This window comes from Colias eurytheme, chromosome 3, assembly GCF_061535395.1.
Source record: "Colias eurytheme isolate Ceu_HAF_F1 chromosome 3, ilColEury1 Martin Lab GWU primary, whole genome shotgun sequence".
Lineage (NCBI taxonomy): Eukaryota > Metazoa > Arthropoda > Insecta > Lepidoptera > Pieridae > Colias > Colias eurytheme.
Genome location: NC_142982.1, coordinates 1,559,074 through 1,584,584, shown reverse-complemented (window position 1 = coordinate 1,584,584; position 25,511 = coordinate 1,559,074). Strand labels below are relative to the sequence as shown.

The 25,511-nt window shown below is 33.2% G+C and overlaps 1 protein-coding gene across 3 annotated transcripts; it reads right to left on the bottom strand.

Annotated features, from left to right (window-relative positions):
• Positions 1-2,436: 2,436 nt before the first annotated feature.
• Positions 2,437-25,481, bottom strand: LOC149909350 (amidophosphoribosyltransferase-like). Of its 3 annotated transcripts, none has more exons than XM_090119330.1 (14): positions 25,342-25,481; positions 17,374-17,570; positions 13,567-13,675; positions 11,756-11,902; positions 11,151-11,274; positions 8,807-8,937; positions 7,896-8,014; positions 7,386-7,421; positions 6,685-6,774; positions 5,737-5,895; positions 5,293-5,420; positions 3,879-4,100; positions 3,302-3,422; positions 2,437-2,676 (listed from the first exon to the last, which is right to left on the bottom strand). In XM_090119330.1, the coding sequence occupies exons 2-14, from the start codon at positions 17,561-17,563 to the stop codon at positions 2,522-2,524; spliced, it is 1,731 nt and encodes a 576-aa protein (XP_089975456.1). In that variant the 5' UTR covers positions 17,564-17,570; positions 25,342-25,481; the 3' UTR covers positions 2,437-2,521. The 3 variants fall into 3 exon arrangements, with proteins under 3 accessions (XP_089975456.1, XP_089975457.1, XP_089975458.1); XM_090119331.1 differs by lacking the exon at positions 25,342-25,481 and adding an exon at positions 17,780-17,909; XM_090119332.1 differs by lacking the exon at positions 7,386-7,421.
• Between the last annotated feature and the right edge of the window lie 30 nt (positions 25,482-25,511).

The window sequence follows — 25,511 nt, the reverse complement described above, 5'->3', positions numbered from 1 at the left end:
ATCTCTCTTGCACTTTAAACTATCTCTCCTTAAACACAATCATCAAATTGTTATACTTACCTACTTTCACTACGTTTTTATTTGTACACATTTAATACTTAACAATCGAATTAGCGTCTGGCTAATTAATTTTAGATTATATTATGATTGAAGAACATAATATGAAATTTACAGATATTCTAAAATAATTTGAATTTTTTATAAAAACGAAATAAAACATTGCGTCTGGCACCTATTTAACAACGAAAAAAACGTCTTGCAATAAAAAAATTATGTCTGATGGATCTATCTAAAGGCAAAATATTAAAAATTACGCGTTAAAAAATGACTTAAAATTAAGGAAATTATCCTGTACAGATAAGATGCGCACTAAAAAACGCAACCACTGCGACCAGCCAGACAGCCCGGACTCTAACCGAAATAGCAAGAGGAACAGTATATCAAAGAACCAACTATACTAAAATGACTTTTTTTTTAACGTTAATAGCTCCCGTACCATATGGTTGCGTTCTGGCTATGTATAGATTGGAAAGACGCTGCACCGTCATAGGATCAATAGTTCCGAAGATTATCTCGTACAGACATACAAATATTTCTGGTAATTATTTACTAATAAGTGTATCGTTTAGGTATTTAGTTATTCTTTGGTTTAGGTAACAGCGATCGGCGTAACTTACACGGTGTCCATATACCAATGCTTTTTTTTAATTGAAATTATTATTTATTAAGAATTTTTGTTGATAAAAGGTCGAATGACCAACACACAAATTAATTATCAATAGAGATTTATAAGTAGTGGGTGCTTATTTTTAGTCCTACAGTTGTACTACAATCAGTATCCCATTGTGAATTAGTTTTAATTTCTTGAAAATATCGAAGTCTATTATTGGTTACATTTTAAAAAGATTAAATAAGGAATTAAAATAAAACACATGTATAACATTTGTACTTTGTATTTAATAATAGAACAAATTAGTAACTAAATAAAAACAATTATTTCGAAAATAAGCTTAAAATGTTAAAAAGGAAACATTCAATTACAAATGAGTTTTGGAATGTACATACAGTCCCTAGGTTTTAAATCAGATCACCTAAAATTATTCGATTACGCACTAAAAGTATGAAAAATTTATGAATGAATACTACAAAAAGAATGGAATGAAACTTAATCTAAAAAATACATATAAGAGTGTATTTGACAATATTTATTTCTATTGATAGTTCTTTAATATTCTTCACTTATACTAGATATATATTCGTAAAAATATTCGAACAACCAACATATTGTATAATATATCTGAGCAATATGTCACTGCTTATTCTATTCGGGGCGAAACCAGCACAACCCGTCACAAAATACTTATAATGTACAAACATCCAATTAGAGATAAGGCACTTGAAGACATACATTTATGTATATTTAGAATGTCATATGAGGTTTCAATTATATAATATTATATTCCGATTATTTTCGAGTAGAAAACAGGCTGGATTCAAGGCAGGTATATCTGGAGTGATTTAATTCTTTATAGTTTGAAGTAAATTTTACAAGAGACTATATTATGTATGTAACTTTATGACCTAAGTCGGTCGTTTAAAATACCTTTCCAATACAAAGTATTTCAACTTATCAATCTTTCGAGCAACACTGTAACTCATAAAAAAATAGTCTAACCAGAACGAACCATAAATTTAAATCACTCCAGAAGTTCACATAAAATTACCTCTACTATGCAATCCAACTTAGAATAGGATTGATTTTGCGACATTTTCTGTCTTTTGATATCATAGATATTAATACGAAGGAATTTTTCATCCAGGCTAAGCAATAATTTTTGTAGGAAAATTGAACGTAACAACGCGGCAACGAGGCGAAAAAAATAAACCTTCAATAACGGTTTATTTTTTTCGCCTCTCAATACAGAACGGATTTGGTGTAGATTAAAAATGTGTAGATAGGTTACCAACATGTCATTTGATAAAGCATAATTCAAGTATCGTGTGCGAAATAGAAAACTGAAATAAAATGTGGCTAATTAGCTACATTACTACGTGCGACCCGGAGCGATAACCTATTTACTTACATCAGTGCGTGCAAGCGAGTCTGACAGTTGAATCGAATAGTAAAAAACTTCAAACCTACCAACATCTACCAACCTACCAATCTACCAACATTTACTACTTCTGACGGTTGAATCGCATAGTACAAAGTCCAAACCTATCATTATTCCAACAGTTGAATCGCACCAAGAAGCTTATATCTAATACACTGGAGATTGCACTCTGACCATTAACATATAAAATATGACACCTAACTTGGCAAGTTGGTGTGAAAGGGATAAAAAACATACAGGCGTCATTCAACGTCATATTTTCTTGTTACAATTTAATGGTCATAGTGCAATCTCCAGTGTATTAGATATAAGCTTCTTGAATCGCACAGTACAACCTGCCAACCTACCACTACCAACATCCACCATCATCTACCACTACCACTATCCACCACTATCCACCACTACCACTACCAGTCCACATCCTCCGGCAGTCCCCCCGGGTAGTCCCCGGTGAGGCAGGCGGTGCAGTGCCCGCCCACACCGTCACTGGGCGTGGCCTTCATGTTGTAGTGTATGGCACTCACTAGACCCTCTACGCTGAGGTACTCGAGACTGTCCGCGCCTGGAAAAGGGAATAATGCAGTTTTATTTGGATATAATATTTGCACGCAAAGTTGTAGTACTCGAGACCGTCCACCTTGACCTCATAGAATATTTATTATAACATGACCCAAGTGATTTTTTTATACTATCCAACTAATATTATAAATGCGAAAGTTTGTGAGAATGGATGTGTTTGTGTGTATGTTTGTTACTCTTTCACGGAAACTAAACCGATTACAATGAAATTAGGCACACATATAGAGGGTAACCTGGATTAACACATACGATAGGTTTTATCCCGGAAATCCCATGGGAACGGGAACTATGCGGGATGTTTTTACAAACGCGGGCGAGGCCGCGTGCGGAAAGCTAGTAGTGCATAATTTGAAGAGATTCGCGTATAGAAAACCAGTCAAATATTTATTTTATGGAATAAAGGAAAATTTAACATGCTTTATATAGTCTAAAATACGGAATAAAAAAATATACCCTCATCTGTTAATTAGATGAAACAATTTTATAGGCTGATTTCAATATTATTATGAATTTATAAAAACAACCTCTGCCAGCATACGTCTAACGAACATGAATAATGTAAAGAAAATTCGCAATTTCATTGATTAAAATGTTTTCTCTTCACTTACCAACATGTTCAGCCAACTTAAACGTGTCCATTTTGTTGGCGATCAGCTCCTCCCGGGTGGGGATGTTTATGCCCATGTAACACGGGTATTTAAGTGGGGGAGACGCTATCCTTATGTGCACCTGAAGATCATAAATAAATGAATAAAAGAAGTGTTTCAAGGCAAATCCGGCTCGAAGGACCAAAATCGATTTTATCATATTTTGGAAAAAAAAAGATTATATGAGTAACTAAATCACAGCACAAATCCAAAAAAATCAAGGATAAATGCATAAAAAACTGTCAATTAATACAATTCGCACGTGCTGATTATCGACTTATTAATAATTAGTTCGTAAAATATGTAATTTATAACTTACTTAATACCCATTAAATTTACAGACCCTACATTTAATATTATTGGCAATAACTACATAAATGCAATAAAAACTTTGAAAAAATATAGTTTTAACATATATTATAATATTTAAATGTTGTGTTAAAAATTATTTTAATTGCATACCGAACAAATCTTTGTAGTTTTTGTCATGTTAATCTATATTAAACATGTATTTTTCTTTTATAATAAAAAAACAAACCTCAGCCGCTCCCGCATCCCTCAGCAACTTAATAATCGGTCCAATAGTATTCCCTCTCACTATAGAATCATCTATGAGCACGATCCTCTTGCCCCTCACATTCTCCGATAGAGCCCCGAATTTCTTAGCCACGCCTAACTGACGAAGCCTGGTCGAAGGTTGGATGAACGTCCTCCCAACGTATCTGTTCTTGCACAGCACCTCCATGAAGGGGATGCCGGACTGTGGGAATAATCTTTATTTATTTATTGTATACACAGTTAGGAAATACAAGAATGAAAAAATAAAAGACGAATTTGATATTTTTGGTTTTTATGGCATTCAAAATGCTTTATAAATATAAATTTATAAAGAACTAGCTTTCCACCCGCGGTATCGCCCGCGCAGTCAAAGAAAAACCCGCATAGTTCCCGTTCCCGTGGGATTTCCGGGATAAAACCTATCCTATGTCCTTTCTCGGGTATCAAAATACATATCTCTATACCAAATTTCATGCAAATTGGTTCAGCAGTTAAGGCGTGATTGGCTATATTTGTTATATGGTTTATTATATTGCTTTATACATTTGATTGACCGGTTGGCTTAGTTCGTAGTGACCATGCCTTCGTGCCTAGACACAGACCAATGTTCATCACACAAATATTTGCCTTGAGTGGGAATCGAACCCACGACCTCTGGCTTGGAAGGCAGCGTCGCTACCAGTCAAGCCAACCGGTCAGTCGATAGATCGACACGTCGAATAATCCGGCACCCTCCACAAAATTTTCAACTGTAACCATCATGTAATTATTTCAATTATTATTGTTATGCGTATGTATTATAATTTAAATCTGAATTTTAAATATTTAACATAAAATAATCGCCGCTCTGTTCATAAAATTCTAATGTTAAACATTTCACGGTCCCGCAGGACAGGCATTGCCTACTGCAGGAACCAATGATTTTATTTCCTGTATTTTAACGTTTTTTCTTTAAGAAACTGTATTAAAGCACTATGTAATGTATATATGTTACCACACACACACTCACAATCACATCCTACTTACCAGGTCTTACTTAATATTACATTAAATTGGTTTTAATTTATTTGAATTCGAAGATATTTAAAACATTTCCTTTCTTTATAAATACTTATTGGGCTTGATCAATGCTTACTTATACCTACAAAAATTTAAAATCTTTTCTCTTATCATTTGTAAAATTCTTATACTAGTATTTGTTCACATACGTATATTATTTTTACTATCTATTGGTGTACCTTTTAATTGGCGTAGCTTATTATTTATTCATCTCAAAAATTGTATCACTAGCTGTAAGGTACCCATAAATAAATAAATAAATAAATATGTATGATTTATATACGTGTCTTTAAGAATAACGAATTTTTATTTATTTTTTTGTTAACATGACGCACCTGTCTCGCATACCCGTGAGCAGCGGCAGTACCAGATTCAGGCACAGATGATACAATATCCGCGTCTATGGGGGATTCGCGCGCCAACATGCGGCCGCATTGTAACCGCGCTGAGTATACCATTTGACCTGAAAGAAAAGGACCAATTTGTTATGTCACACGTTATATTGGGCTTATATAAAAATGGAACTTAACTTTAGCTATGGTGACAATTTTATCCCAAATATATTGCTTAAGGTTGCCCTTTTATTATTTGCAACCAATTTTTTCCTAATAATTCTCAATCTACCCACATTTCTCAAAAACCACCTTCAAACGTGATATCCACAGTCGCGAACCACTAGAAGATGCAGGAGTGCTAGCAATCACTCCGAAGCATTTGTTTCATTTTTTTTTCATTTTCCAAACTACCCACACTTTTTTTACTTTTTTTCTACTACCCACCTTCAAACATACTATCCGCCCTCGCGAAGTACACATACTCAAAGATGCAGAACGCCTGCTGTTTGCCCGCAGGCCGCTCCACTACGTCCACGGTTCTGATCCCATGACGGGACATTTCTACTATTTCTCCGGGAAGCACTTCACGCACGTAGCGGGCACCTGGGGATAACGGAAATTGGAGATAAGGTCGTGGATCGAAAAACATTTAAAAAAGAGCGTGTGAACACACGTGTCAAAAGTGAAACTTCTTTGGTAAGATTCAAAGATTCCAAAATACTCAAACTCATTTATCAGTCTGTGAATAAATCAATAGGAATATTGCACGCCTCATAAGCGAAGCGTTGAGGTGGGTACTACTGTCACTTCGCGCAAAACATCTGATTTTTCAAACTTAAAATGTCTTTATGTATCATACATTGCACTTGTAAGATAATACATACACACACATATTAAGAAAAAACACTATTTTTAACATTCATGATATTTTTGATGTCATTTTTGTTATTTAAACTAGTTAAAAAACAGTTTAAAAAAGTTCTGTCTTGGACGTCCGTGTGTCTGTATGTGCGGAGGATTTTCTTGTTAACACGATAGCGACCGAAATACTTTACTAATCGAGTCTTTTTTTTTCTCTTACGCTTGAGTATGCTCAGGAATAGAACCCTTTCATTTTTCAGGGTCTGATTCGATGTGGTTTAATTGTTATTAAATAAACAAAAATAATAATTAATAAATAATCATTAAAAAAAATTATGAGGCGTGCACTTTTGGATTTTCCAAACTATTTAGACTTTCGTCTCATCTGAACGCAAAATCGTTACCTTACTTAATGACGTGACGGTATTGCCATGACGCGATGTTGAAATTTTACACTCAACGCGCCTAAAGAAGTTTCACTTCAAAAAAGCAGCTTTTTATCTTAATTTTACAGTTTATTCTATAACTTACCAATAGACAAGAAACCACAAGACTCAGACGACACGACCCACCCCTCGGCCCTGTCTTCAATTCCGTTCTTTGCACAGCCGTTCATCAAAACTGTTGACAATCATATTTCATTTTATTTAATACGTAATTATTCTTAATTTATATTAGAGTCAAACATGCAATTAAAGAAAAAAATAGTTCAAATATAATTAATTTTGAAGGTTAGTACTGCCCAAATTAATTTCAAAAGCAGTAAGTAATTAGTCAATTAGAAGTTGTGTAAAAATACTTAACATGCATTATAAACAAAAATCTTGAATTTTACATTTTTTTAGGCAAAAAGAAAATGAAGTTCAATTTTTATTAAAAAGCTTTACATTTAAATCAAAGTATAGTGTATAGGAGTCGATCTGAAACTTAATTTTGTGATAATTGAGACAATACTAAGGACTGGCCGTCCCTTGTAAGTAACATAAGGAAGAAAAATATATTTTTTTAAGTTTACACCTAAATGAATCGAATTAATAACTACCTTCAAATTTTTTTCGTTTTTTTTAGTACCATTCTATATTTTAATAACATTTTATACCAAAGCAATTGGTACTTATTTCATTTTATTTTTTTTTTGCTTATTAAATATACAGACTAATGCAATGAAATGGTTGCCGAAATAAATGTTAACGATATAATGGAGTTATAAATGACAATGAATCATGCGTTACCCGCGGCATGCTGCGCTGAAGTTTGCTTGTAGACATCTGAAAAGGTTTTTATTATTAATTATCGGTATAATATCATGCAATTATGCATATCATCCACTAAAAATTATTGATTTGAACAAAAGATTTCATGCAATATGTTGTATACTTGTATCATGCCGTTTAGTTTTTAACCCACTTTCAACAGACAGATTTAATTTAAACTGCACATTTACATTAGTTTAAGTGTATTTTTTTAACCTACATATATCAATTATTTTACAATATCATTGGTATCTTTTAGTCTTTTTAATTTGGAAATAAGTGCTTGAGCTGCAAAAAAGTGACCAAAAGAAAAAAAAATAACCCCAAAAATTTAAGAAATTCCAAGCTCACTCCAAATTACAATATAATGTATTTTTTTTAGACACGAAAGGAAAAAAAATATAACCCCAAAAATTTCAGGAATCCCAGACTCATTCCAAAACCCAAAATTCCATTATTACCTATTTTTTTCTAATTTTCAATACTTACACGAGGATCCTAAAGGAAGGATTTTGCCGAGGCAGAGCGGCCTGTTGCCGTACGGGTCGCGCACGGCGTATATCTTGTCCTTTAACATTATTACTAGCGAGTAACTTAGTGGAGCCAATCTGGAATATTTTTACGTTTTTAACCGACTTCAAAAAAAGGAGGAGGTTATCCACAGAGGTTATCAATTCGGCCGGTATTTTTTCGTTAATGTATAGCTTATCTGTGGATAAGGCCTTTTATATTTTTCTAGATGTAGTTGATTGTGTTGTTCTACTGTTTCATTCTGTGTTTTCACTAAAGAAAATAAATAAATAAATATTATAGGACATTATTACACAAATCGACCTAGTCCCACAGTAAGCTCAATTAAGGCTTGTGTTGTGGGTACTAGGCGACGATAAATATAATATTTAATAAATACATATATAGATAATAACACCCAGACCCAAGAACAAATAATTGAGTTCATCACACAAATATTTGCCCTGACCGGGGATCGAACCCGGGACCGTCGGCTCAGTAGGCAGTTACTTTACCACTGCGCCAACCGCGTCGTCAAAATAGTTTAAAAATTGAAAATAATGTCTGCTAACGTCCCAATATGTGCAGTAATCTGCATGTCTGTAACAGTATCTTAAAGATGGAATGGTCTTTAGATTCAAATTTTTTATAGATTGAAAAATTTTTTCGAGAAAAAATTTTCAGCCATGGCCTGGGATAAAAAAATTTAAGCCATGGCCTGGGTTAAAAAATTTTCAGCCATGGCCTGGGATAAAAAAATTTAAGCCATGGCCTGGGTTAAAAAATTTTCAGCCATGGCCTGGAATAAAAAATTATCAGCCATGGCCTGGGATAAAAAACTAGTTTTTACTCGTTTATTTCTTTATTGGCAAACTAAATACAAAAATTACCTCATCAAATGGTTGATCCTAGCTGGCCAGTCGGGTCCATTAGTCTCCCCCTCTGGCGGGTTGAGGCACAGAGCCTGTGTAATCAATTCTGAGTCGGAGTGCGTTGAGAGACCTACTCCACGACCGAGCACCTGTTATAACAAAAACATGTTTGTTTTGAGACATTCCGCCTTTCTTTGGAACTTTATAACGGAAATTGTTATATTTGAAGCAAGAAGCTTATATCTTACACTGGAGATTGCACTATGACCATTAACTTGTCACAAGAAAATATAACCTTGAATGACGTCAGTGTTGTTTTTTGTCTCTTTCTGTGGGTGACCACACTGGTTTGTATATTCAGGATTTTTCGAAATAAAAAAAACTAAAAATCATGGTCTATAAATAATAACGACATATATTTTTAACAGTATTTATATTATAATATTACTGGTCAACTTACATTAATAATTATCATCTTTATAGGTACATACCATTTTAATTGGTAGAGAATGATAGTTTTAAATAACGCTTGATAACTTTTGATCTCATACTACGATTTTTTAATTAAAATGAGTGCTACATACATTAAAACATCGTTTTGGTTACTCAAGCTTCAGTCTAAAACTTTTCAATATTCCAAAGGGAGAGTTGCATCGCTAGTGTTGATGTGTGGTAACGATATTACAGTTCTCAGAAATTCGTATGTCTTTCAGGAGCTGTACTTACGGTTACTAATGGTTTCATGGTGGTTAATTATAATATAATTAAAATTACTTTATCAGTTGAGACGCAGTAACAAGAATGTGGTAAATAAAAAGGTATAGCACTTTTCAAAAGGTATTTTTTTCTGGACCGTAATCCTCAGGCTTAAAATGCAAACTGCATATTCTGGCATGTTGATAAATTTTACCCTTGATAGGCACTATGGACAGCCATTTATTTCTTTTTATTTCATTTTTGGAAAGCTGAAATACGTAAAACAAAAAAATATTAGGTTAAAAAGTATAAATTTCAATGTAAAAAGAACAAACCACAATATGTGAGTGCAATACCGATGTCTTGTTTCATTACTAGTATAGAAAATTTTAAAATGGTGTTCTAAATGTTCATCATAATATTGTTTAGCAAATAGCAATATATTATCGTCGCTATCCGTAAAAACCCATCATCATGGTTACCTTACTTGTTAAATTTGTTTGTTGAAAACTTCTTGAAAAATGATGAAAGTATTAGGAAAAGAACTTATTTAACATGATTGCTTAGTAAAATGATGATAAATTTGACGATTTTTGCCATTAAAATGATTCTAAACAGGTAAATGCACGAGTATTAAAGAATATTGTAAATAACGTAAATATACACTTGCCTGTGAAATTATAGGCCAGAATTTGGTGTCCAAAAACTTCTGCAATTTTTCACAATGCAGTACATTATTAATATTCGGAAAATATTTATTAAATACGCAACAATATTAACTTAAATATTCGAAGCGACGCAATTTTTTTGACACTTATGTCATATTGTCAAAGTGAGAGTTGCTACAATTTTATTATGGTAACTACCCATAATCAGGGAATATCGCTTTTTAATAATTGGTTCAGATACTTATTTTATTTAGCATAAATAATAATTGTCTCATCCAACAATGCTTCTGAATGACGTTGTTGGCAATTTATCAACAAACTCATGTACAAAAACTAACCTTTTGCACAGAATATTACAGCATACATAGTAGCCTTGGGAAAACTTCGTATTAACAGTGGCAATGTGATAGAACACAACAATTTTCTTGTTACACGTCAAATGTTCATACCGAAATCTCCAGTGTATAAGATATAAGCTTCTTGATTTGAAGGTATTTTTGACGTGACAACGTCTTATAATTCGAGCGCCGGCTGCACGCACGAAAAAACATGACTCATGCGGCGTTACCTCGCTCTGAGGCGTTCCATGTAAGGCTTGAAGTGCAAGCGAGAGCGCGGAACGAGTGACAAAGAAGCGCAATCGGACGTTGTCACGTTCAACTATAGTCAGTAAACCGACTTTACAGACAACCAATTTTTTTTTTTTATTATTTTACGACTTCTAGCAAAAATATTATGGAAAAGTAGTATATTTTAGCGTTATTTTTGCAGCCACTATCTTACTTATTTGAGTTGGGATAAAGGAGACATTTTTAAATAATTATAGGAAGATGTTTTTTTTCTAATTGCATGTAATACCATCTCATTACTTGCGACATGAAGCAATAAAATAGCGGAAGCTTTTGTGATATCCATAACTGTCTAAAATACAAAAGCCTAAAAAAAATAACGTATCTAAAATAATGTATCTAAAATAAGTCCAGTTCTCCATGTCTTACCATTTTCCTAAGACTGCTGCAGTTAACAAGTTCCCCATTATGTGCGACTGCGAGGGCTCCATGCGCTGTGTGAACTACGAACGGCTGGCAGTTCACTTCCTCTGATGCTGCTGATGTTGAATACCTTTGGAAATGTGAGGAAAATTATATATCTCCCTTATAATTAACCAGAAAATATAGAGGATTATGCGACAAATATAAATATGGTCTGATTTTGACTCATGTTTTTCTACCTAGTTCTTAACTTTAAGATTTTGAAGTGATACTTCTTTAGGCGCGTTGAGAGTAAAATTTCAAGATCGCGTCATGGCAATACAGTCACGTCATGGAGTAAGGCAACGATTTTGGTATCTTTGAATTTTGCCAAAGAAGTTTCACTTCTGACACGTGTGCTCGGCACACACGCTCTTTTTATTTTTGTATTCTTATTCATTCTATTGCCTGATCGCCGCAGCCCGAACTGACCCGGGTGGAAAGCAAAAAAATGCAAAAAATAATGCAACTTCCTACTAGCAACAGAAGTCATAACGCTAGGGAGGTTATATGATACAAACATAAAAAATACCTATTTATAAAATATTTAAAAGTTATTATAGTCGACATACCTAGTGTGTCCAATACCGAGATTTCCCTTCAATTTCTTCATGGCTTCATCGTTGAATATATTGTTTATGAGACCCATTCCCTTGTGTGAGTTGAATGTGCGCGCGCTTTTCCCCTCTGACGTAACAATACCGGCTGATTCTTGCCCCCTGGAAAAAATATAGACATGAGAAATTATATTATATTGAACTGGTATTTTCATTCCACAGCACACCTGTGAAAAAAATACGAATCCAATCTTCTGGGAAGGCGGAAGCTACATCTGAGACAGAGAGGTTTCTTGTTATTTTATTAAAAGTTGTACACTGTTTTAAGGATTTTTGTATAGATTTTTTTCTACATTTTCCATTTCCAACCATCCTCTTTCTACTCTGATTTGTCTGAGGCGCTAAAGACCAATATCTCTCATAATTTACATATTTTACGACTAGCTATCAATCAATATCTAATTTCCTTCCAATATCTCATTCTTTCATATCCCAAGTTCCCTATTTTCTAATAAAATTATAACATTTCTTTACTAAAAACTGAACCATATTCTCCATTCATCCCATTATTTCGTCGGCACAAAGATGTCAAGTTTAAACGATTCCGATAAGCAGTTATCGTCGAGTTTATCGTACAAGAATGAATTCAACCTTGTATTATGCCAAGGTCCATCGCCGTGTGCGATCCAATTAGAAAAAATCCAGTCACACACAGTTAACTTTATCGAAATGTAAACTTATTAATTATCAGTTATCCGGCTTGATTACAGAACAGTATAGGCCGGTATAACTATTACACCATATTATAATAATATAAGATAATTATACTTCATACTAATGATGCTATTGTTAGTTAAACATGAGGTAATCTGTTTGTAAAAGACGTTTAAATCACTGGATATTTTTTTTAAACAATTTTTATATTTAGCTCATGAAGAGCATGTCAAATTGCAATTAAAGGTAGGTAATGTTGCAGTTATGTAGCGATGTTTCAGATTCTAATCAATCAATTCATTTGTTGTTTATCGCACCGATTAAGCCATTAATGAAAGACCGGAAGAAAGAAGATCAATAACATATTTATTGATCTTCTTTCTTCTGTATATATTTAAAGAAAAAATGTTTTTTTTTTAGTTATAGTTGTACACGCTCCAGATGGGCAATACGAAAGAAAAATAGATAATAGATAAATTATGGTTGAGAGTTAGAGCGAAGACTTTTTTAATTAAACTAACTACAATACTGATTGTCCTGTCCATCCTTTTTATTCGTTATTGACTTCAAGTAGAAACTTTAGTATAAAGATTTTCTTATAGTTCGACCAATAATTATTTCTAGTATATTTTATATTATCTTATATATAAAAATGAATCGCAAAATGTGTTGGTAAGCGCATAACTCGAGAACGGCTGAACCGATTTCGATAATTCTTTTTTTATTATATTCCTTGAAGTACGAGGATGGTTTTTATGTAGAGAAAACGTAAACATGTACCACGGGCGAAGCCGGGGCGGACCGCTAGTATTTAATAAAATTAATTCCACTTAAGAGTTCTAACAGACGAACGGCAAGTTGTGAATGGCAGAGGCTATGTGGACGACTGCCGTCGACATGTGGCGACGGCTGAAGTCTCTGCCGTTCGCAACTTGCCGTTCGTCTGTTAGAACGCTTAACGTTTACACTATATGATCGTAACTTTGGTATTAAGATTTTGTTACTAATTTCACCAGTAAATATTTCGTGTATATTTTTTTTAATTAGTTCCATTATCTACGATAAATGGTAACTTCTTACAATTGTTTCTATAATAAATCAAATTATAATACCTGTGTTGTAGCGCCACCAGCCCCAAACATATAACCTGGCCAATGTCCACTTGAGTGGGCCATTCTCCCGTTCCGATTGCTCCGAACACACCACACTCGTGTGTTAAACCTGTAAATAATAAAAACAAAAAAATTGTTTATTTCTTTCAAAAAAGTTTTCATCTTGGATTGGAGGTAAGTGCCTTCATTTAAATATTTTAAACTTATTTGAAAGACTTTATTTTATGCCCTTACATACCATCTATACTAATATTTTAAAACTGAAGAGTTTGTTTGGTAACGCGCCAGTCTCAGGAACTACGGGGTTTGATTTGAAAATTATTTAAATTCTTTCAGTGTTAAACAATAAATAGAGAAAAACTTTAGGCCATATACCATCAGGCTAAGACCAAAAAAAGCGAATACTTTGACGAATGACGATAGTTTTCTTGCTCTAGCTTCCTGTTTTTTGCGTCCAAATTATAATTTTTAATTTGTATTCTCACATTGTACTGTTTATTTTTAACGTTTTATATATTTTGCGGTCTATTTATAGAATAATGATTACATCATTCTTGAGTATAAAAAATGATATAGGTATGTGTCAAGTAGTAGGGGAGCCCAAGAGGGGATTTTGGGATTTACTCGAGCGCGTCAGATTACTATAAGGGACGGTACCTTAGCTATTCATTAGTACCTCTAGTCAATATGAGCAGTTATGGTTGGTGGGTGCGCTCAGGGGCCCCGCTGGAAAATTTGAATAATCCATAATTTCCTAAGGTTGAGCTCGAATCGTCAGATTAGCGAAATGGGGACTTCTTATATTGTAATTAACCCCCCCATATATTAATCTGACGCGCTCGAATAATATTACTTAAATTTTTTACCCTTTCTTCATAGCGATTAAATCGCCACTTAAATCGACAGATTAACGTATACTTTTTTTCAGTGACGTCCTGGAGCATGCAAAATATCAATATCTAACGCGCTTGAGTATTTCCAAGCCAATTTTTTTCTTTTTTAAATTAAAAAAAAATCAAAAAACCCTTCCCCACCGCTAAAAGTGAAAACATTATAGGACCTTTTTTTCTCGCTATGGTCTAATCTACCAATTCTAATAGGTTCCCGTGACGCTCGAGTAAATCCACATTTAGCATCCTGGGCTCCCCTACTAAAGGTATTTCCTCAATGCGATTTTTTGTGGGTAACTTCACAAACTGTTAGGTAATATGTGGTACTGCGGCAACGTGTATTTCTATGATATTTCTTCACGATTCGCAATTCCGTCTACAGCTAGTATAAGATTTTGATACTACGAAGACCAGACATACTCATAGTATTAAGACTTTAGTCTCTTGAGTTGGTGATAGTTAAGAAACATTGCTGTCGATCTCTTATAGAGCTGTATCAATCTTCCGAATAAATTATTCTACGTAATTAAATAATTACGTGCTTATTTTCTATTATCTTCAGTCACTAATACTGAGCTTTATCACTGTCCCATTGTCAACTTTCACCCCGATAAAGTTGTTGTTAAAGTTTCCCACACAAATAGGGAAAAGGGGCAGATTTGTGACGACAATCGTATTGTTTATTATTTTGATTGATTACATTACATTGAACTTGAAACTGTTATTTTGCCATTGATTAGTAATAATAAATCAAGGTTTGTTTGTTTCTCAGTTAATTTGGCTAAGTGGTTTAGCCCTTAACAAATGAGCAATTATTTTAATTGAGGATTCAGTTTGATATATTGTGCTCTTGATTATTATTGTCTAAGTTTTTGATCACGATTTAATCCGACTCGGCTTCTCCCGCATTTTCAAAGGAAAACCCTCATAGTTCCCGTTCCCGTGGGATTTCCGGGATAAAACCTACCCTATATGTTAATCCAAGTTACCCTCTATATGTGTGCTAAATAACTTAATTTAATTGTAATCGGTTCAGTGGTATTTGCGTGAAAGAGTAACAAACACACACACACATCCTCTTTCGCATTTATAATAGGATATTAGTAGGAAGGAACTCCACATAGGCAGGGGCTAATAACTATTATATTGCTATTTCTCTATTTCTAAATCAAAAAATCTTAAATTAATGAACGTGAACATAATTAACTGATGTTAACAAAAAAGGAAGATTCTTAATAGTTAATTCATAGCCTTTTTTTTCTTTCATTGTTGGCTAAGTTTTTGTTCACGATTTAATCCGACTCGGCTTCTCCCGCATTTTCAAAGGAATCTGCAATAAACTATTGAAGCAGTAGGTAATAGCTTTAATTTCAATTTGTTCTACCAACTATCCCAAAGTTGTAAGTAGTATCATTCTTATATCACTGATGACGTTAGCACATATCATCAAACCATTAACACTATGAGGTGAGAATACATGACCTGTTGACACTTGTATATTTTTTTATAAAGATTCGCACACACAATTTTATGGTCATATTATCAATCACCATGTGAACTGATATTTTAAATAAGAGTGTCATAAAAAGTGTGACGTGATATATGCGTGTTTATTATGGAACTATGATGACATACTAGGAGGTCAGAAAGTATGTGATAAGAGAAATTGAGTGGTTTTTTTTATGATTCAATCAGCATTACTGTTACATCACTTTGTCCTAGATTCTGGCTGAAAGTAATGAATTAAAAGATTTTTTTTTCTAATTGCTGTCTTTCTTAGAACTATGGTAGAACAAGTAGATAAGTGATACTAACTAATGTTTATCAAATATTAAACTGCCCATTGTAATAAGGGTTTTATATTGTAGGGCTTGTAATTATTGGTCTAAACAGTTAGGCCAATATTTGTTTACAAAAACGGTAAAATAAGGTAACTCCGTGGCCATGGACGTATAAAAAAAGACGGACGCCGTATTACGAACAAACAACGTGAAGCCACCATAGTAAGCTAGCGATCGTGTAAAGACAATAAACACGCACACATTCTCACCATAGTAAGCTAGTCGGCCGCCATTACGTCGTGACCTACCGACTGATTAACTGCGTCACTGTTTCACAAAAAATATTTAAAATGCCATCTTGCGTGGTTAAATGGTGTCGCAACAGTACAATTTTAAATAACAAAACACAAGGGATTACATTCCACAGGGAAGCAAGTTATTTCTTTTATGTTTTAATGACAAAATTATTACGGCAAAATTTATAGAAAAAAATACAGCCGCCATTGTCATCTGGACAGCTGTTGCCATGGCAACATGTAACACACACATGGATGTTTCGCCGCCATTACTAGGCTTCACTCAATGTTTAGGCGATATACCGTCCGTCTTTTTTTATACGTCCATGTCCGTGGCGTACTAATTAGACACGCATACGCAATGGAGAAGTCTTCAGTGAATATAGCATAGACAACTTGCTGGAGGCCGCTGTCTCACTCGCGCGGTACCTCCTTGAACGGACGCCTATGTGCTTATCCTTTCATACATACATACGTATGTTCGTTTCTCTTTAAGTATCCTGCTCATAAATCCTGCCAAATTTTCGCGTTTATGCGTAACTAGCGGTCCGCCCCGGCTTCGCCCTTGGTACATATTTCGCAATAGAAGGTAGCCTATGTTCTTTCTCAGGGTCTAAAGATTGTCTGTGCCAAATTTCATCAAAATCGGTTGAGAGGTTTTAGCGGGAAAGCGTAACAGACAGACAGAGTTACTTTCGCATTTATAATATTATTATAGTAGAGATATTAGAAGTATTGTCTATGGTTACGTTATTTTAACGTCAGCATCATACTCATAAATAAATAAATGTTTCTAGTGTTTAATTAGGTATAAAATATAAGATGTTAAAGGAAAGCTACCTGATTCTACAGCACCACGGCCGAATCTCTTGCTTTTTAATTTGACTTCGCCTTGTGTGTCACACTGACAGCTGTCACTTTGACAGCGCAGCTCAGGTCTGTCATCCATGGTTAGCCTGTCATGCGTTGAGTTGGGACTAGCCTCATCGTTTTGCAAGCGGCAGGAATTTGGTCCTGTTGGACCGTCCATATTAAACCTGTAAATGTGAAACATAAATAAAATCAATTTAATTATTTGGATAATTGGATATACAATGATATAAAGAATATATATTATACATCTTTATTTGAGTATGAATATGAAATGCAAAATCTTAATTAATCAGTTAAATCATGCATTTACATAACCTATTAATTCATTCATAAATATTAACAAGTCTATAAATCAGACACTAATTAAAGTTACCTGATGTAATTATTTATTGAGCTACAATCGCGATCTATGGCCACTTTATTTCAAATTATTAACCGTTTATTTAGGCTGTGTCCGTCTAACGTTCGCTGTGTATGAACACTGATTGAAAAAAAATAAGCCTAGTTAAAGTAGCCTTGATACGGCCAATTACATGATAAATGTAAGGAGACTAACTATGTTGAACTCCAGTTTGAGATTATATTGTCCCCAGCATCACAAGCAATGGCAATAACATTTGACGATAAACAAAACAATCCAATGTGGGTTGTGACGCAAGCAAGTTGAAAACAATTTGTCAAAACAAACGCGTATTTTATTTTTATGTTTTCTCCAGAGATATCTTTGGAACCAATTGCTCCACAGAAATGGATCTTTATCGATCCAAGTAATAATTCTATATTATTATTACCTAACCTACTTATGACGTAAATTCTGAGCCGAGGTCAGAATACAATTTGGAACACAATTCATTTAATCAGTATCGGCTCTTGCTAATTTCGGAACTTATTTTTATTACAATAGCGATAGCTAAGGCGATAGCGATCATCAGTCGCCATTTCTTCAACGAGTATGAAGTTCCTGATGTTCTTCAATGAGTATGAAAAACTGTATGAAAATTGAAAAGTGTCTCGTTTATGCTCTTTTCTTTCAAAGTTCTTCCAGTATTATTTTGCATAACTTACAATAGAGAAAGCAGAATTGCCTACATATATGAAATTTTAGTCCCAAGTGAAACCTTAGGCTCAGATTTAAATACTAATTACACTTAAGTCAACGTCCTCATGCTACAGTTGTTAGTTGTTACACAAAATTGCGCAGTTAACTTGCAGCAAAAGATACAACACTTTACCAAGTTTTTGTCAGTAACAGGTATTGTGTTTCGTAAACGTTTATTAATGATTATTTATTTAACAACAGTGTAACTCATAAATGATTGATTTCTAAAGTATTCAAGCATGACGACATTGGTCACGCGAAACTGTTTATTATTTCATTTATATTTCACTAATATAAAATATTGGATCTTTTTCTATTTTTTATTTTAATAGTCTAGTTACTTAGCTTAATACCATTTAAATCAATTAGTATCGAGTTTATAATAATTAGATACAGATCAATCAGAGTAAATTACATCCTCAGTATATTGAAATAAATTGATATAGGTAGGTAAAATATATTGCTACAATACAAATTCTGTTTTAGCATCACGTCGCTAGTGTGTCTGATTGATCAGGGGCCGTATTATAACCTCTTATTATCAGACAGTTTACGGCCTGAATTGAACTGACTGGCAAATTCATATTTTGATCGTATACACCAGCCATATAATATGCGATCATAAAATAAGAGGTCATAATTTTATTTCAAGTCACCCTGAATTCAAAGTCTAAAAATGAAAAACAACCACTTTGATAATACAGCCGCAGTGTCTTATAAGAGTGGCAACGGGTTTTAACTTAGAACCAGGGAGTTATCACCCCTTATACTTGGGGTTATCATGATGTTGTAAAAGTACTTAGTATAATTTCCAGGGTGGAAAAATGACAGAGGTCATCGTACTAGCCTACTCTGGAAATACTAGTGATTTATGACATCACGGTAACCCCGGGAATACATAATCGTTGTGCGTACCACTAAATTTCATAACAAGCTCATTTTACACTTCAAAGTACAACAAATAAACACATCCACATATTTTCGGAATTATCATTACCAGCATAATCAAAACAACGATATTTACAGATTCAGATCAAACAATAAACTCGAATAAGTTCGTCGAGGTGCAAGTTCAGATGATGAAATGATACCCAGCAAAAGTAAGTTATTTTTAACCATACGCAATCTTAACCTCCCTGTCGTCAGAGCGAGCGTGATCAGCTGTGCAGGGGGTCACTTATCTAGTGACATTACGATAGTATATTTCCACAGTACATCAACAAACATGCTACGATAATTGTCGCGATAGGCCAATAATATACGTCGCTATCATTCAGTGGTCCATTTTACCGGATTTTCTATTTGTTTCCAAGTGTAGGAGTATCAGTAAGAAGTAAGAAAAATCGAATGGATCAATCCAGGGATAGGTTATAGGATATACTAGCTGAACCACGCAAACTTATTCTGCGATCAATAGGAATGTCGTAGCATGTTATAGCCCTTTTCGACGAATGGACTATCAAACCAAAGAATTTTTCAATTGGAACCAGTCTGTAACTAGTGCGGTCATCTTAACACACAGACCCTTTAGGTAATATATCAAAACAACTCAGAAAATAAGAGTAAGTCAAAATTGGGAACTGACCCAGCCCCACAAGTCAATTCTTAACAACTAGGTGTTTTTGGTCCACCCATTTTACAGGCTACACGCCCATTCACCACTATCCAACGACCTTCTATATGTTTATAAACACATACTCTCTAAACACCGTAACTAGTATCTGGACCGAGGATACGCATAAGTCAGATTGCGATCCGGTCGTTACCCTCACCAGCAATTGCATGACAGACAAGCAATGATTAATTCAAATACTTGTCTCGGATAATTGCAATGGCAACATTCAATGCTAATTTACTGTAGGTACTTTCGTAACGGATAGGTTTTAGGTTAAGAAAATGCAGAGATGTAAACATTTTCTGCTAGAGTTTATCTCAGAAAATTTAGAGTATTTAAGGATCCAAAAAGAAAAGATCGATCAGATGTAAAAGAAAATTAAAACAGAAATTATCATTGATGATATGATACCTGTGTTGTTTTCTAAGTAAGGAATATACCAATTTAAATTGAGTCAGTTACAAAACCGACATCCTAATGCAAAAGAAAATCATCTGGATTTATCAATAGGTTCAATAATTTACAAGTTATGAGAAAATAAGGACATTGACGTACTTACTCGGGTCTTGGAGGAAAAATATGGTAATCCGTGTTTTTGTGTAGTATAAGTACCCTATCCAAAATTGCTATTCATAAACCAGTTATTAGCACAATAAATGAAATACTAATGAATGAATGATATTCATATCAGATACTGACACGATTCTTGTACCGGCTTGTGGTTTTGCAATCTCCAATAATTATTAGGTGTCATGTCACTGAGGCAATAATTCTTACTAAGCACATTTCCTTGCTGTATTATGTAACTTATTGTACGTTGTTATTAAAGAATATTGAAAAACCTAAATTGTAAATAATTTGTTAGGCTTTTATATTTGAGGGAAGAATCTTATCAACAAATATGCATAATATCTTGAAGTGTATGTTGCTCCAAAAGAATGTCTGGATAACCTCTCTGTGAGAATACTTGTGGATGATATAATGTCATTACTCCAGTCAAAGACTGCAAAGGCATCGCTTGAGAGACCATTTGCATTAGGACAAAATTAAAGTTATCGGAGGATCGCAATGTGCTTGTACATATTATTGTCATACATCACTCAAGATTACAAGATTACGCTGGATTCAGGCCGCTGGTGATCGGTCGTTTTGGAAATCTTTGGGGGAGGCCTATGTCCTGCAGTGGACGTCTTGAAAGGCTGGAATGATGATGATGATGATGACTAACAAGATTCAGGCAAAGAATTGCTGCAGGGTTCAAATTGGAGAAATAATTACAATTCCAAGTATAAAAAAAAACTATCCGCTGTAATTGACAATTGTAAATTGACTTAGGACAGAACAAACATAGGGGCAAGTGGGACACAAACAGACAAACAGACGTGAGAGTGTAATTCGAGAATGTGTATTAAATTAATTTCCGTCTTCACATTAGATACTTTTCTTATTCATTATTAAAATGTCACCAAAACTGTTTTAATTAATCTAACATTACACAAAATATTGCGAAATAACTGTATTAGCAAAATGCAAATATTTATGATACATTTCCTAAATGGAAGGTTACCCCAGCCTTACAAGCACAAACTAAGTAATTCCCACACCTCTGTTTCGAATATTTATATTTCAAATTATTTAATTAGGCAACATTTCAGTTAGACTTGCAAATAAAACTACGTTAAATTTTATGTTTGTACCAATGAAAATTTTTTTGCTTATCGAAGCAAATGCAACGGTAAGAAATAAAGAACATAAAAAATCTCGCATTCTTTATAAGTACCTAACCAAACTTTTTCATTAAATTGTAATGTATGTAAGTATGTTCGGGTGAAATCTTGCAACTCAATTTTGAACCAGATATTTTGTAGAGGTACCTATTCAGTTTGGATGACAATGCATGATTGCGGCATATCCAAGATCGCACACCAATTATTTTTATCGAATAAAAGGGCTTACTAAGAATAACACGAAAAATTATATGATGTCGTTTTAAACTTTAGTTTTAAACCAATATGGTGGTAGGTATATCAGTTAAATAAGAGCTTGTTTGGAAAAGGTTTTTACCTTAAATTTATAAATGTAAGAAAAATTTCCGATGTTGCTAAAAGCATCCTAGCATATCAGAGACCTATTGACTTACAGGCCGTCGAATATGGGCCAATAACACAATCGCTATTAGCTATTATTAATTAAATGCTTATCGACGCGTAAACATTATATTCATATATTCTAACTGAGGCTACGTCATTATGTTAGAAAGCGTGATATTTATTAACTGCAAGTTATAAATCATTTGGTATTGGTATCACTTGTACACAAATTAGGCAGCTACAATATGTAATATCTCATATTATAATAATTAGTGATTAGAAACGTTAAATGATAAAATGGCAACATTTGTTAGTTTTTGACGTTGTAGGGATAGTTGTAGGGTAGTTTCATAATAGCAAGCGGTGCTGCCAAAGACAACAATTCATAATGCAACGATATCGATTACATTTACGTTAGATTTGAGTTATATTTTTAATTTATACAATCTGCTCGCATGTTATACACTGCATTTAAAACATACGTGTCGCATTTCTGACTGACACGAGGATTTTAGTCTCATTCATGATTCAACTACATAACATTGTAACAATGTAACAAATACTATTTTTATAAATATTACACGCAATAGTAAATACGAATACTTTGCTATGCAAAGGACGTCACTATCAACATTTTTACAAGCACGTGATCCTTAAAGAATTGCGTATATAGGGTAATTAAATGTAATCTATTGATAACGTAATTTTAACTTTACTTTGGGCGTTCAAAAATTAAGATAAGATTTTATGACCTCTGACACTTGAACTCGAATATCAACAGTCAATAATAATTATTATATACGTACGGTACAGGCAATGATACTCATTATTGCTTAGCAGTTTTAACATAATTAACTACATACATATTATGTACATATAATATTTGCATGATAAACATTTTCATTGCTTAAAATTAATTATTCAAGTCAGAATTTTGATGGCAAGTGATAAAATTTCTCAAAAAATATTGAAATTGGAAAACGCGAGCGAAGCGAAAACGAAATTTAAATAATAAAGGTTTTGGTCTAGACTCTGGATTTCACAATATTAAATATATGTTTTGAAATAATAATCCTATTCCTAAGTATAGCATCAGCTTTCTATGTGAGCTATATCAAGAGACCCCAAGTAAACAAGAAAAAAAAAATATCATTTTTCTATACTTTTGATATGGAAGAGTCACAAAATTGTAAAAAAATATATAAGTAATAAAACAAAAAAAATTTAACATGGGAAGTTTTTCCAAGCCTTTGCAAACAGGTAATTTTTAGAATAAAAATTTTACAGTGAAATTGAAAAATATTATGAAATTTCACTTATAACCATTGAGATAATATTACTACGTATGGACTACGCAAAATCTGTGCGCCATTTTTTTGCTCTAACTAAGTTTTAAAAATTATTATCTAGTTAGGTACTTACCGATGAAAGTTATTCCTTTGCACTTTTCCGTATTATTTGTATTATTTGTGCAATATCGTAACACACACGAAGGCATATTTGATGCGTTTCACTTTAAAACCATTAAAAAAAACTGCTCAACATACGCCACATGGCGTATGTTGAATGGAACATAAGTGATGTAGGCGGTGTCGTCTCCATATTAATATTATCTCAATGCTTATAACATGAAAAAAATGTATGCTTAGATGGTAAGATTAGTAGCGGAATGCTTTTCATTTGAAACATGGACTATGAATAAAGGCCCAGAAATCCTTGAGTTTGATTTCTGATAATGAATTATGAAAATCCATCCTTACATCATAGAATATGCATTGTTTCAATTATATTTCTATCAGAATAATATTTTTACATAACATTTATTTATTTGAACATAATACAATACTCCTAATATTACCAATAACCAGGCAACATGAATCTAGTAGTGTTAGTATAAAATTTAATGAAATGAAGTTTCTTGGCTAACTTCAACTTAACTCATATTGGTCTATAGCGAGAGTAATATATCTCAGATTTTTAATTATATTGATAGTGACTATTTTTAACAAACGGGAAGGTCATCCACAACTATCTTATTATAAAATATTGGCCGGTCATTATAACAATCCGCTGTTAAGATAATAGCAACTTTGTAACACGGTTTATAATAATTATATGCCAAGTCAAAGTTCTTGAAATATAAATATGTCATTGTGAAAGGATAATATATGATAAATATATGATTGGGATGATTGGGGCTTTAGGATATTAATCTTATATATAAAAATGAATCGCAAAATGTGTTGGTAAGCGCATAACTCGAGAATGGCTGAACCGATTTCGATAATTCTTTTTTTATTATATTCCTTGAAGTACGAGGATGGTTCTTATGTAGAGAAAACGTAAATATTATGTACCACGGGTGAAGCCGGGGCGGACCGCTAGTATATAATATAAATACTTATATATAATTTTCCTCAATGAAATATCAAAGAGAGCATCGGTCAAGATTTTATATTTCTATTATGCGGGCTTACAAAACAATACTTATGTCTTTGGAAATATTAAAAAAACAGTCAACTATTGCAAAATTAAAAGAAAATATATTGAATATTTAACTGGACTTTACTAATGACCTCATCTGTGTTTACTGTTTACATAAAAAATAGTTTGAATTATTTGCATGTCCAAAGATCTTCAAAACATAAGTGTCTATATTCATCTTTGTGTAATCCTTGTGTAACAAATTATTTATATTCCAACGTTAGCTCGAGACGAAGATAAAGTACCTACCTATAGCAAAAACTGATACTATTTTAGTTCATTGATCTTACAACATAACTTGAGATTAAGAAAAAAATTAAAACTAAGAATACTTAAAAAATTCATCTCAAGAAACTTTTACGCAACATTATTTGACTAGTCATTAGACTTTTTAACAGCTAAAGGTAAACAAATTAATAAAAAAATATTAAATAACACTTAAAATCTATATTTACGACCATGTGGACATGTTTAATGACATCTCAAGATGACCTGAACATATTAAAAACCCTTTATTTAATGAATAAAATCAATATCAATGAGTTACTACGAAATTTAGCCGGGTTATCATAATTTCCGTAAACTTTCTGACAGATTTTTTAATTAATTTGTTAAAAAAATATTTATTTAACTAAAAACTCACTTACCTCTTATAAAAAAGACACACAAACAGATAATATTGTTAGTTTCGTAAACAACGTAGGTTGTTGAAGCGTAGAAGAGCAACAAGTATCAAGAACAAGAAGTAATTGAGCACTTGTTCATTATTTGAATTTGAATTGAAAGATAACTGCGCGTGCGACTAAGCAGGAGTCTG